The 12,948-nt window shown below is 38.2% G+C and overlaps 1 protein-coding gene across 1 annotated transcript in view; it reads right to left on the reverse strand.

The window, feature by feature from the left end:
• LOC310731139 (ryanodine receptor 3) overlaps nt 1-12,948 on the reverse strand; it is a 417,468-nt gene that overhangs the window by 344,071 nt on the left and 60,449 nt on the right. Inside the window, 4 exon segments of the mRNA XM_083550556.1 lie at nt 4,147-4,246; nt 4,612-4,724; nt 4,981-5,059; nt 6,648-6,722. Of these exon segments, the coding sequence (XP_083406682.1) occupies nt 4,147-4,246; nt 4,612-4,724; nt 4,981-5,059; nt 6,648-6,722 (367 nt within the window).

Raw genomic sequence — 12,948 nt, forward strand, 5'->3', positions numbered from 1 at the left:
AGTCTTTTAACACGCTACAATCCGTCACGCTCCCTGAGATCTCAAAACTCTGGGCTTTTAGTAGTTCCTAGAATAGCAAAGTCCACTAAAGGCGGTAGAGCATTTTCACATTTAGCTCCTAAACTCTGGAATAGTCTTCCTGACAGTGTTCAGGGTTCAGATACACTCTCCCAGTTTAAGTGTAGATTAAAAACATATCTTTTTAGCAAAGCCTACACATAACACACATCACACACATCACATCACAACCTTGTGCTCCAGAATATATGATTACATGCACATTATCAACTTGTGCTGTTAATATCATGAACAGCAGCTACGCTAATTCCTCTCCACTGCTTCTCTTTCTCTCCCCATCCCGAGGCATCCTGAGGTTTGGCCAGCTCCAGTCACGTCCCACCTCGTGAAGATTATGGACCTATGGATGATCATGGAGAAGTAGATGCCGAGTGTTTAAAGGCCCTGGCATGGAGAAGCTGATGCTGGATCTATGATGATCACAAATTGTTCTGTATTGTTGAAAGATTTATGACCAAACTCTTGATGTCACCCATATGAGGATGGGTTCCCCTTTGAGTCTGGTTCCTCTCAAGGTTTCTTCCTCATATCATCTAAGGGAGTTTTTCCTTGCCACTGTCGCCACGGCTTGCTAATTAGGGACAAACGCACACCATTCACCTTCACTGTTGTTTTCTGTAAAGCTGCTTTGAGACAATGTCTGTTGTGAAAAGCGCTATACATATAAACTTGACTTGACTTGACTTCTCCATCAACATTCGCAAAGCAAATAGGGCGTCTGTGGTGCTCTTTCTCGGCATGAAACCATACTGTTGCTCACAGATGGTCACCTCTTCTCTCAGCCTGGCTTCCACTACTCTTTCCCATATCATGGTGTGACCGAGCAACTTAATTCCCCTGTAGTTACTGCAGGTCTGCACATCTCCCTTATTCTTAAAGATCGGTACCAGCACACTCCTTTTCCATTCCTCAGGGATCCTTTCACCTTCCAAAATCTGTTTGAACAACCTGGTTAAAAACTCCACTGCCATCTCTCCTAAACATCTCCATGCTTCTACCGGTATGTCATCTGGTCCAAATGACTTTCCACTCTCCTTCATCTTAATCACAGCTCTCACTTCCTCCTTACAAATCTTATCGACTTTCTGCTTCACCATCTCCACACCATCCAACGTTCTCTCTCTCTTTCTCTCTCTCGCTCTCATTTTCCTTGCTCATCAGCTGCTTAAAATACTCCCTCCAACTTCTCAACACACTCTCTTTACTAGTCAACATTTCCATCCCCATCCTTTATTGCTCTAACTTGCAGCTCGGTCCCTCTGTCTGGCCAATCGGTATAAATCCTTTTCTCCTTCCATAGTGTCCAACTTCACATACAGCTCCTCATATGCATTTTCCTTTGCTTTTGCAACATCCCTATTCACCTGCTGCCGCATCTTCTTGTACTCCTGCCTACTTTTCTCATCTCTTTGCCGATCCCAATTCTGTTTTGCCAACCTCTTTCTCCTTATGCTTTCCTGCACTTCCTCATTCCACCACCATGTCTCTTTGTCTTTCTTTCTATTTCCAGATGTCACACCAAGTACCTTTCTAGCTGTCTGCCTTATCACTTCTGCAGTAGTTGCCCAATCATCCAGCACCTCTTCACCACCCCCAAGCCCCTGTCTGACCTCTTCCCTTCATCTCATACTTCTGTCTTCCTCCTTTAGTTTCCACCATCTTATTCTTCTTTTAGTCGTCACTCTCCTCCTCTTCTTCACCTCAAAATCCATCCTACAGACCACCATCTGATGCCGTTCAATTCAATTTTCAATTTATTTTTATTTGTATAACGCTTTTAACAATGAACATTGTCTCAAAGCAGCTTTACACAGATAATGTGGTTATAAAAATGAATAAGATATTTATTATAAGTGTAAGTTTGTCCCTGATGAGCAAGCTGGTGGGTAATGTGGCAAGGAAAATCTGTCTGGCAACACTGTCCCCTGCCAACAGTCTCCAATCTCCTTCAGGTTGCATCTCCTACATAGAACATATTCCATCTGTGTGCACCTTCTTAGACTCTTATACATCAGCCTATGATCTTCCTTCTTTCTTAAAATATGTATTCAACTTACTACATTTCAATGAGCCAAGTGTATTAAACATATATTGGATATCACACATGTAAGGACGTGCCAGATCTGTTCATGATCCCAGACCCCGAGAACTGCCATGCAACAAAACAATAAACCTTTTAATCTAAGGGGAGGATCTCTTTGATCTGAGGGTTGAAAGCTATCTGTTCAGCTGCCCAGTCACCCATCCTTGAGCCCCCACTTTCCCTCCTGAGGAGATGGAAAGGTGACTTAGAAGGTCCTGGATTCCAAGCTACTTTACTTGCATAATGTAATAATAAAATTTTAGGAATGTATACATTTTACCTTCATATGTTTGGTATCATTTTAAAGGTCTCAGTGTGATTGGACATATGATCTCAGCCCCATATCAATAGAACAGACCACAGGTTTGTGGAGATTCTGTAGTAGTGACATAAGGAGAAGATCCTTACCAGGTGGTCTAGGTGACATTTGGGAGAACTTCCCACACAGTCTCTGTGTGCCTCTATTTGCCAGGTATAGTGTTTCTTCAACAATTCTTTAGTAAACTGCATTGCTAAAATATTTGGTTTTATGCTGATCATGTTATGTAACTTTCTTCTATTATTTGTTTTAGATTTGACATTTGTTCTGACATCTGAAATTTCCTGAAATCATTTATATCTAGATGATATGTAGTCTGGTGTTACCGCAAATCAATGACCAGGATAGTACAAACTAAAGGCTCATGAACGGATGGAGCATAGAGCACAACATCTGGGACTTTCTGATTTCTGACTATTACTGACTTAGCAAGTTATAACTAAGTGGCTAAATACATTATTCCTTATGCATGAGCAAGCATTGAGCGGCCTACTTAAAGAATATTAGTTTACCGTTATATCCTCTGACTAAGATTCGGACTGGCCAATGTGCCTCAGTGAGCAGGTATCGTTGGCCAAGCACAAGGCTCTAAGCGACTCGTGGTCTATAATGAATAATTAATTGAAAAGACGGAATGCTTAGAATAATCTATTAAAATTAAAGAAGAAGTACAACCAATAAAGTGATCAGCTTGAATTAGAGATATTCAAATTAAATCCTAATTATAAATTGGAGTCAGATTAGAGGTAAAAATTGGATTAATGTAACAATGTGCAATCCACTTAAGTAATCTTTTACAGCCGCACGAGAAAGACCAACACGCAGCATACCTTCACCCACACCAGTGCATTCCGTCGTTGTGCCATTGGGTGGGCACCCTACACACATCTGCAGCAAGAAGTCTTCCAATACATATAAAAAGTACTAACATAGAGGAAACAACAAATGAGTCCATAAGGTCATAGAAAACAATGAAAAGTATAAAGACCACTGATAGGGCAGCGTTTAGAGCAGAACCCAAGGGATATACAGTCTTTAAGAACAAAAACAGGGCACCAGCAAAGAACAGCTAACAAAAAGTCTTCCCATGTGCTTGGCACACTACCTGAATGATATTCCGTCTACGCTTCCTTTTAAGTACATAAGTCTGTCTGAGGTTTGAGTGCCCCTAATGATAGGAATAACTATAGCATGCCAAAAAGTCTATTGGAACTAGTGAAACATAAAAATGTTACAGCCTTTAACACTGAAGTATATGGGATTAAATTAACACAAGTATCGAAAACAGTACCACCAGTACCATGAAACTAATGAAACATAAAACTGTTACAGCCTTTAACACTGAAGTATATGGGATTAAATTAACACAAGTATTGAAATCTTATCGGTAGTCCTAAAATTGACCCAATTATGTAAAATAAATACAGGTTCTCTGTATCATCCCTAGTCTAGCGATATGGTTTCTTTAGTGCTTTAAGTACAGCTTGAAGAATTTCTCATTAAAGAAAAAAAATTCTGACAATTCCACATATCAAGTGAGTGAATAAATAAAGAATGAAAGAAATAAATACTTTTATAGTGTAAGTATGCTGAAATAAGTAAAACATGTAAGTTGAACATAAATTGTGAATTTTGTGTACCGTTACACAGGATGCTTATACTGTACCTTCCTTCACAGTGCTGCCTGAACAGGTGGGGTGGACATTCCACAAAGTCTGCATAAAAGATGCATCCACCTGAATGTTGCCATTGGAGATAGACAGGTGCTAGAAAACATTGGAGATTGATTACCATAGTAATACAGATATATTTGCATAAAGATTTAGGAGTTTGCTGAATCAAAGTCTTAATAGTGTTGTGACAGTGCAATTATTTTCTATATTATTGTTTGAATTATTTGACCAAGCTGGTGATTAGCACCTGGCAAATAACCCAAAACATAGGTGTTATTCAAACACAAGAATGAACTGTTAAAATTATTATAGCTGTATATGGCCTGCATATGGCAAAACCCCAATGTCTAAAACTTTAAGTGCTTTGACAAAGTACATTACAGAAGAAATGTGGTAATGAGATCATTCTTGTGCGATCCTGGATTGACTTATATTTACATTACACTATGCTTACTCACTAGATAGCGTTCAGATGATACACTGACAAGAATGAGGTCATCACCAATACGAACTTTTTCCCCTTCTGATCTCTGCTTAGAAGCAGGATGGATAGTCCACCAGCAAGCTTCACCTGTAGAAGGGGGGCAGACATCCACACACAACCGAGATAAGCAATGCTAGACAACTCTTTCACCAAAAAGCTGATATAAATGTGTAGCGTATTTACAACTGAAACACCAAAGGTTCAATAATTAACTTTAATATGTCATATCCAAAAACTTTCAAATGCATTCAAATTCACAAATTATTTTATTTTTTATCCAAGATGGCATTCTGTTCATTACATACTATTAATAAAAAATAGTAAGAAATCTCTAAATGCTTGCCTGTCGAACTCTCCTGAAGTCCAACATCAAAAGACAACTTATCTGTCAGAGACCTGGATGTCTTTAAACATGCCAGATACTGCAAGAAGAATGGGATTTGAGAGCTTTGTATGCAAAACAAAGATTTAGAAATAGAAAATAAAAGTAAAATGCAAATATTTAAGTAAATATATTTTAAAAGCACATTTAAATCACAACCTGTTGACCAAAGGACCAAATACTACCCTAATAATAAGATGAAACACATAGGAATAGAATAACTGACATTGGCCAATTCGATGTTATTCACAGTTTGTCAATACAAACAAAAATTATTTGCAAGCTAATGTGTGTAAACTATATATTTATGATATATTGGTGTTTTTTGTGAGAATATAATACAGTGGAACCCGGTTATGTCGATGTCCTAAGGGGTTGCCAAAAAGCATAGAGGTAACCAATGATCGAGATAAACGAAAATCAAAATGGCGGCAGTATATTAACGTGCTTGAAATTTCTTTATGTACATGATGTGCGTTAATAAAAGAGAATGTGCATGCACGTGTTTTTGTAGGGTTTTTTTACACGACAGCGTTGCCGCGATTTGTTTGATGAAGGCATGCTATAAAAATGTACATACATGTTTGTTAACTGTCAGGAATCCACCTGCCACGCCCCCTTCAGCGCCCCCTTCGGCGTAGCAGGTGCTTTCTCGGCCACTTCCTCTGACGCTCCCGGCTTCAATCGCGCACATATGGTGCTCGTTTAGCACCCATCACCAGCTCCCATTTAAACTTCCACACTCTCACTGTCCGTTATTGTTGGTATATGTTGGTTCACAGTGGTCGTTGTTATCGCGCATGCATATCCCGGTACGTGCCTTCCCACCGGCACTCTCTCAACGGCTGCGCTTTTCTTCCCAAAGCGCATCGCGGATTCCCCCCCGATCCTGCCGTTGTTCATTCTATGCGTTTGCTGCTCATCCCACGTTCTCCCTTGTGCTGTTCAAAAGGCATATGTGCACTAACTAACAGCAGAGATTCACCAGTATACAACACCTGTAGCATCTGTAAGGCTTGATTTTTCCGCCACTTTCGCGAGTTCTTCTGCGGCTGCACAGCGCTGATCGAGATAATTGACGTTAAATGGCAAATTTCCCCCCCCTTGTGCTCGAGATATCAGGGTTCGGGGACATAAAAAAGTCGACATAACCGATAAAAAATGCTTAGACAAATCGATAATTTGGCGGTTCCACTTCAAAAACGTCAACTTAATAGGGTTGTCAAGTTAACCGAGGTCGAGATAAGTGGGTTCCACTGTAACTACCTTGACAAATCTAATAAAATAGACTATGATGCCCCTTTATGTACTTTCCCCTAGTCTCAAAACTTGCTATGTAGTCTAGTGCAGCATTATGACAGCTAATAGTCAACATAAGTGAAAATTATCTCTCACTGATAAAGCACAAACTTTTGAAATTGACTAAGGTGTGTAAAATGGATGCAAACGTATTCAGTGCTTAAGCATCCTACACCTAACACAATTGTACACAACATTAGATGCAAACATATACAAGCTACTGGATTTAAATAAAGATAACCAGAAAAGATACGCAAATTTCACTATTTTTTTTTAGGAAACAGCATTTATAGAATATAAGGAAAGATCAAGATGTTGTTATTACTCACCATCCTACTGAAAGAGTGTCGAAGGAGGATAGCGTGTCCATACAGAAGTGTTCTGTGCCCACCTCCATGGGCTGCCTGCATGGATTGTGCAAGGTGTTAGTCATCACAGAGAATGATTCAAACCATAAAAGCTGTGGTTTAAGGATAGGACACTACTCTGTTGTCCCTGCTCAAGGCCACTTATGAAATACTTACCCAAAGAGTTTCCCCAAAAGCATTGCATAATTATCATTAACCTATAGAGGTTATTTTACTGGGCAAGAAGCACCTTCAGCATTGCTCTCTACCAGGTAAAATTATCTTAACCTTATAGTAACTTCAAGGATACTTTGTTTGTTCTGAAGTGTGTTGGAATATAAACGGTGTTTAGGACAAAGTTTACTGAGCAACAAAGCAATAGACAGGTTCTGCATTCTCTTACATAAGAAAGACCCTTGTGTGCAAGGTGCAAGCAATGCAAATAAACAGTGGGGGCAGATTTGCATTAAGACATTAAGTACAAACAAAAGAAAAACCCTTTGTTTGAACATTGCATTTCATTTTAAAGCATCTCATTAATTTGTACAACAAACTTCCAAAAGGAGATTTAGGAACCTTTGTACCAGGACCACCAGGTTCAAAGTCAGCTTTTTCCATCAACTATCACTTACTAAAGTCTACATTCTATGAGCCTGATGTTAATTTTTACTTTTAAAACCTTATAATTTTACTGTACCTTCACAGCAACATCTGTATTTTTCACTGCCCAAAGCCTTTATAACTATTTGCACATATATTAAAATAAAATAAAAAAAATTAAAAACTGTGGCAGTGGCTTTTCTTACTAAAAAATTATAGCATGGCTTAGGTTTGCAAAGTTGCAATGTTGCTGGAACAATGTCCTTTGAATAGACAAAACCAATGTGGAGATGTTTGGTAATAATTCATATTGCCACATTTAGCAAAACCCAAACACAGCAAATAAGCAAAAAAAACTCATAACAATCTGACAAGAATGGTTGTGGATAAATGAGGTGTCTAGAAACTCCTCTGTATACCAAGAGTTATACAGCTATGGTCACAAGTGTCAGGGATCCACCTGCCACACACCCCTCAGTGGCGGTCATGCTGCCGCTATCTCTGCCGCTCCCGGCTTTGATTACAAACACCTGGTCCTCGTTAACTATTCTCTAAATAAACTCCCGTTCCAGAGTCACAGGTTGTCGGTTCTTGAAGGTCATGCGACAGATCTCGTGGATCCCCGACTGCCAGCATTTCCCGCAGGTCCCTCCATGGATCATCTCGGCTCCGTTCCGTGGATCATCTCTGTTCCGTGGATCATCTCCATTCCTAGGATTATCTCCATTCCTAGGATTCTCTCCCTTTCGTGGATTATCTCCCTTCCATGGACTATCTCCGCTCCGCTCCGTGGATTATCTCTGTTCCGTGGAATATCTCGGTTACGTGGATTCTACCCGTTCCATGGTTATCCCCGCATTACGGACCTACCCCGCATGACGGTTTGTAACTCTCTGACTTGTGTGTGTGTACATCACTCAATAAAGACATGATAGAGCTACTCCGGCTCGTGGTCCGTACCCTGACAACAAGTTTTGAGAATGACACAAATATTGATTTTCACAGAATCTACTGCTTCAGTGTTTTCAGAGCTTTTTGTAAGATATCACTATTGTATACTGAAGTATAATTACAAACATTATGATTTAAACAAAGGCTTTTATTAACAATTACAATAAGCTATGCAAAGAATCAATATTTTCAATGTTGACTCTTCTTGACCTCTGCAATTCACCCTGGCATGCTGTCAATAAACTTTAACACCACATCCTGGCTGATGGTAGCTCATGCATGGATTTTGTCAAAGTTTGTGGGGGTTACTTTGTGCACCCATCTTTTAAGGATTAACCACGAGTTCTGAATAAGATTAATGTCTGAGGACTTTCCTCACATAAGGAAATCTGGTATATGGCCATATATGAACATACTGTATATATAAAACGATACTTAATGAACATGAACATATATGAACATATAAGTTCTATTGGTTGCCTGAGTCATATATAATAAAGTATACGTACAAACGTGGAAAACATGTTTTTAATTTACTATCTAATGTTTCTATACATATGTAAGATACATATACTGTATATTGTGTAACACCATTCATTGTACATTAAAGTACAATATATGAGATACTAGATGTTAAGTTATGGAATTAATTACTATGTAAAACTAGTGTCACATAGATGTTAATGTAGAATTTGATCATGGGAATATTCAACATTGATACAATTCTAGAGGGTAATTTGAGAGGTCAATCTTGTGCTGATCTTGCTGTTGGATGTAGATCTGTCAAATGCATAAATGGAAAGGCAGGGAATATAATTATTTAGACTCTTCTTGAATATAAGCAAACAATTCAAATAAGATATATTTAAAATGCTATAAGATAACTATTATTGCTAAAAAAATTACTCTTTCATAACAAATGTAATGTATCTGAAACCAACCTGATCAAATTACCTACATACTGTACATTATATCCGATTTGCTGGCGCAAAAAACCCCAAAAAATCCTTAATGGCGGAAGGCAGAGGAATATGTTGTACAATACTGACCCAGCGACAAGGAATATTTGGATGACATTTTTATTTATTTCTATACAAGATATTTCTATATTTTTTTTTATCATTTACACTTAAACTATTTTTTTTTATTTAAACGGTCTTATTAAAATAAATACCTATTTTTGCCGTGGCTGCAGTTATGTGTGAATTTCCCGCTTTCTATTAAAAAATATTTTTTTTGAGTAACTTTAATCATTATAAGATGTACTGTTGACTGGCTACGTGCATTATGTTTAACAGATAATGTGTGTAAGAATTTACAGACTGCTTCAACTTTCAGAATTTCAGTTGGATCAATCTATATCATAGTCTTAATTGAATTAGTATGAGAGAGGCAGCAAGCCATTAAGGACTATCTCTAACCAAAAGGTGTCAGAGACCATGATTATCATTTAAACAATACCCTAACCCGACCTGCTGGGTTAGGGTATTTTATTTTAGGGTATTAAATTTTACTTTGCTAGAAATATCTTTTGCAAATATGCAAAAACATTGGACAAACACACTTAGTTAACTGTATATGAAAGTTATCTGCATTGCATTTTTGACTAAGCTTTGGGACAATCAAATTTTTTTTATTAAACATAACTTTACTCGTATAATTTATTCCTAAAAGGGTTGATATCTATTGTTTTATTTTTATTTTTTTTACTTTTAGATATGTGAGTTTTGGGAGAGACATTCTCACATTTGACTCCAGTTTGGGACAATAAATTAAATGCTTTTTAAATTTAAAAGTTCCAGATCTGAAGAAAGTGCAAATTGATTACTGTACCGTGGAATCATATTACAATATTATTAAAAAAATGTGAAAATAATGTTTAATGTTGCAAAGTTACTATTTTGTTACACTGTTTAATGTTAAAATTAGTTCCTTTTACTTGTTGGCACACTGGTTTTAAACAGCTGCTTTAATTTCAGTATTGCATTATGTCCTGCTGCTTGCTTTTTGACTCTGGAAGCAATTGCAAACCAACAATAATGTAACAATTATATATATATTCTTAGGCAAAATGGTGAGTCCACTCCCGTGGATGAGAAGCAACCCCACATATAAATGGTGTCAGGATGCTTTACTGTTGGCATTACAAAGGACTAATGATAATGCTCACCTCAGGATAAGCTTTCTTCTGGATGCCCCGAAGAGAAAATGACTTTACTCCAGTCCTCAGCAGTCCTATCAGTCTGTCCCTTATGTATTTCCTGGAGAAAAGTGGCTTCTTTGCTGCCCTTCTTGACTCCAGACCATCCTCCAAAAGTCTTCACCTCACTGTGCATGCAGATGCAATTATACCTGCCTGCTGCTGTTCGTGAGCAAGCTCTGTACTGGTCGTGCCCTGATCCCACAGCCGAATCAACTTTAGGAGACAGTCCTGGCACTTGCTTTACTTTCTTGGGGGCCTTGAAGCCTTCTTTTAACCTTTTTTCAATCAACAACTGAAGCTCTTGATTTAGGCGCAATCTTACTAGCAACAATAACCTTGCCTGTGAATCCCTTTTTGTGCAAAGCAATGATGACTACACATTTTAATTTGCAGGTAAGCATAGTTATCAAAGGAAGAACAATGATTTTAAGTGCCACACTCCTTTTAAATTTTCCAGTCTTTTATTCTATCGCAGTCAGCATGACAGAGTGATCTCCAGTCTTGTCCTTGCAAACACTTTCACCTGTGATAATGAAAGAATCACTGACACAATGTCAGCTAGTCCTTTTGTGATAGCTGAAATGAAGTGAATTTTTTTTTTTTTTTCGGATTAAATTTAAGAGAGACTTTGCAATTAATAGAAATTTATCTGATAACTTCATAACATTCTGGAGTATATGCAAATTGCCACTGACTTTGTGAAAATTTATATTTGTGTCATTCTCAAAACGTTTGGCCACGACTGTTAATTATTTTAAAAAATATATTATTAAACATGGTTCTTATTGATCAGTACTATTACTTTTGATACCCAAGTACATTTAATAGTGGAAATGTAAAAGGAGTACTTTTACTCAATTACAGAAATAGTGTGCCACTGGTGTTATGCTCTCACTAGCCACTTTTTTAAAGAACGCATGTACACATGCCAATTCATGCACATATCTAATGAGCCAATCATATTTCAGCATCACAGTGCATAAACATGGATTTATAAACTAGGTACAGTTTACCAGGCAACACTTGGACGATTTCCCTCTCTCATCAACAAGAGGAGTACTGTCCCAAGGACTGCCCCTAGAGACTATCATGCATATAAACTCCAGGGGATCAGCAGTTTCTGAAATGCTCAAATGCCCCCAATCATCCCATGATCAGAGTAATGGAGATCATATTTTGTTTATCTGTGTCAGAGAGGCAGGTGCGGGTGTGACTGGTTTAGTGGATAGGAGGACCCAAATCCAGGATGCGAAAAAGAGTTAGGCAAAAACAGGCTTTAATAAAAAGTAATTGGACTGAGCAATGGGGCAAAGGCAAAAACACAGTCCAAAAACAGTCCAGGATCAAAAACAGAAGCAAACAGGGCGATGCAGGGAGAACAAAATCCAAAACAGTGCAAAAAAAATACATAAACCGGCAAACGGCAGCAATACAGGGCACAGCAAAAACACAAACCAAAAAAACAGTCCAAAACAGGTAACTAGGGAGGCAGAGCAAAACAGGATCAGAAACAGGATCAGAAACCAGAGCAGGCAGGGTGGCAAGAGTAATCTCAGGAGCTAGGGAGCCGGTAAGACAGACATGGGCAAACTACGGCCCGCAGGCCACACACGGTGGGTTTATTAATCCGGCCCGCCGAACGTGACCAAATTCTATTAAAATAGGTACGGGTAAACATTGTTTAATTTACCTTTGCCCTGTAATGCCCACGTTTCCCCTAAAGATGTCGCACTTCAGCTCCATTGACTTTGTTCACGTGCAATACTCTCTTCTTCTCTTAAGAGAGCTTAATCTAATACTCTTTAAAAACTGCGACAAACACTGTTCTGACAAACACCTCGGATTTATCCTGAGAATTGCCACAACAAAAATTACTCCAGACTTTGATGAACTGGCAAAATAAGGAGTTCAACAACACTGTTCCTACTAAAACTGAACTTGAGTTTTTCTGCTGTGTTTATTGATGCACTGGCAAAAAAAAAGATCAACAAATTGTTGATTCTGACAGTCTGATGTTTAATGTGACTATGAATTAAAGCTTTTGACCTGTATCTTCATGAGTTTTTTTACTGTGCTGCAGCCATATGATTAGCTTCTCTTAGAATGAGAGGTAAGTATACTTCAAGGCTCTTCTCTGTTCTGGCACCAAGGTGGTGGAATGAACTTCCCCTAGATGTCCATACAGCAGAGTCCCTGACTATATTTAAGCGACGATTGAAGACCTACCTCTTCCTGAAACACCTAAATTAGCACTTTCCAAGTTAGCTTTGTAGAATTCAAGAGTTAGAGTTATATTTATATTAAGTTTGTAATCTTGTGTACCAGTGTAGATTTATTCATTGCTAGAGACTCAAAGCACTTTTGTACGTCGCTCTGGATAAGGGCGTCTGCTAAATGCTGCAAATGTAAATGTCATTGTATTAGCAAATTGTATAATTGAATAAATGAACAGGTATTCCTTTTAAATTGTCTAGTAAGTGTACATGTCCTGTGACTATAATAAAAATTATATTCAACTTGTGTAATAGT

This window comes from Silurus aristotelis (assembly GCF_946808225.1).
Source record: "Silurus aristotelis genome assembly, chromosome: 9".
Taxonomy (NCBI): Eukaryota; Metazoa; Chordata; class Actinopteri; order Siluriformes; family Siluridae; genus Silurus; species Silurus aristotelis.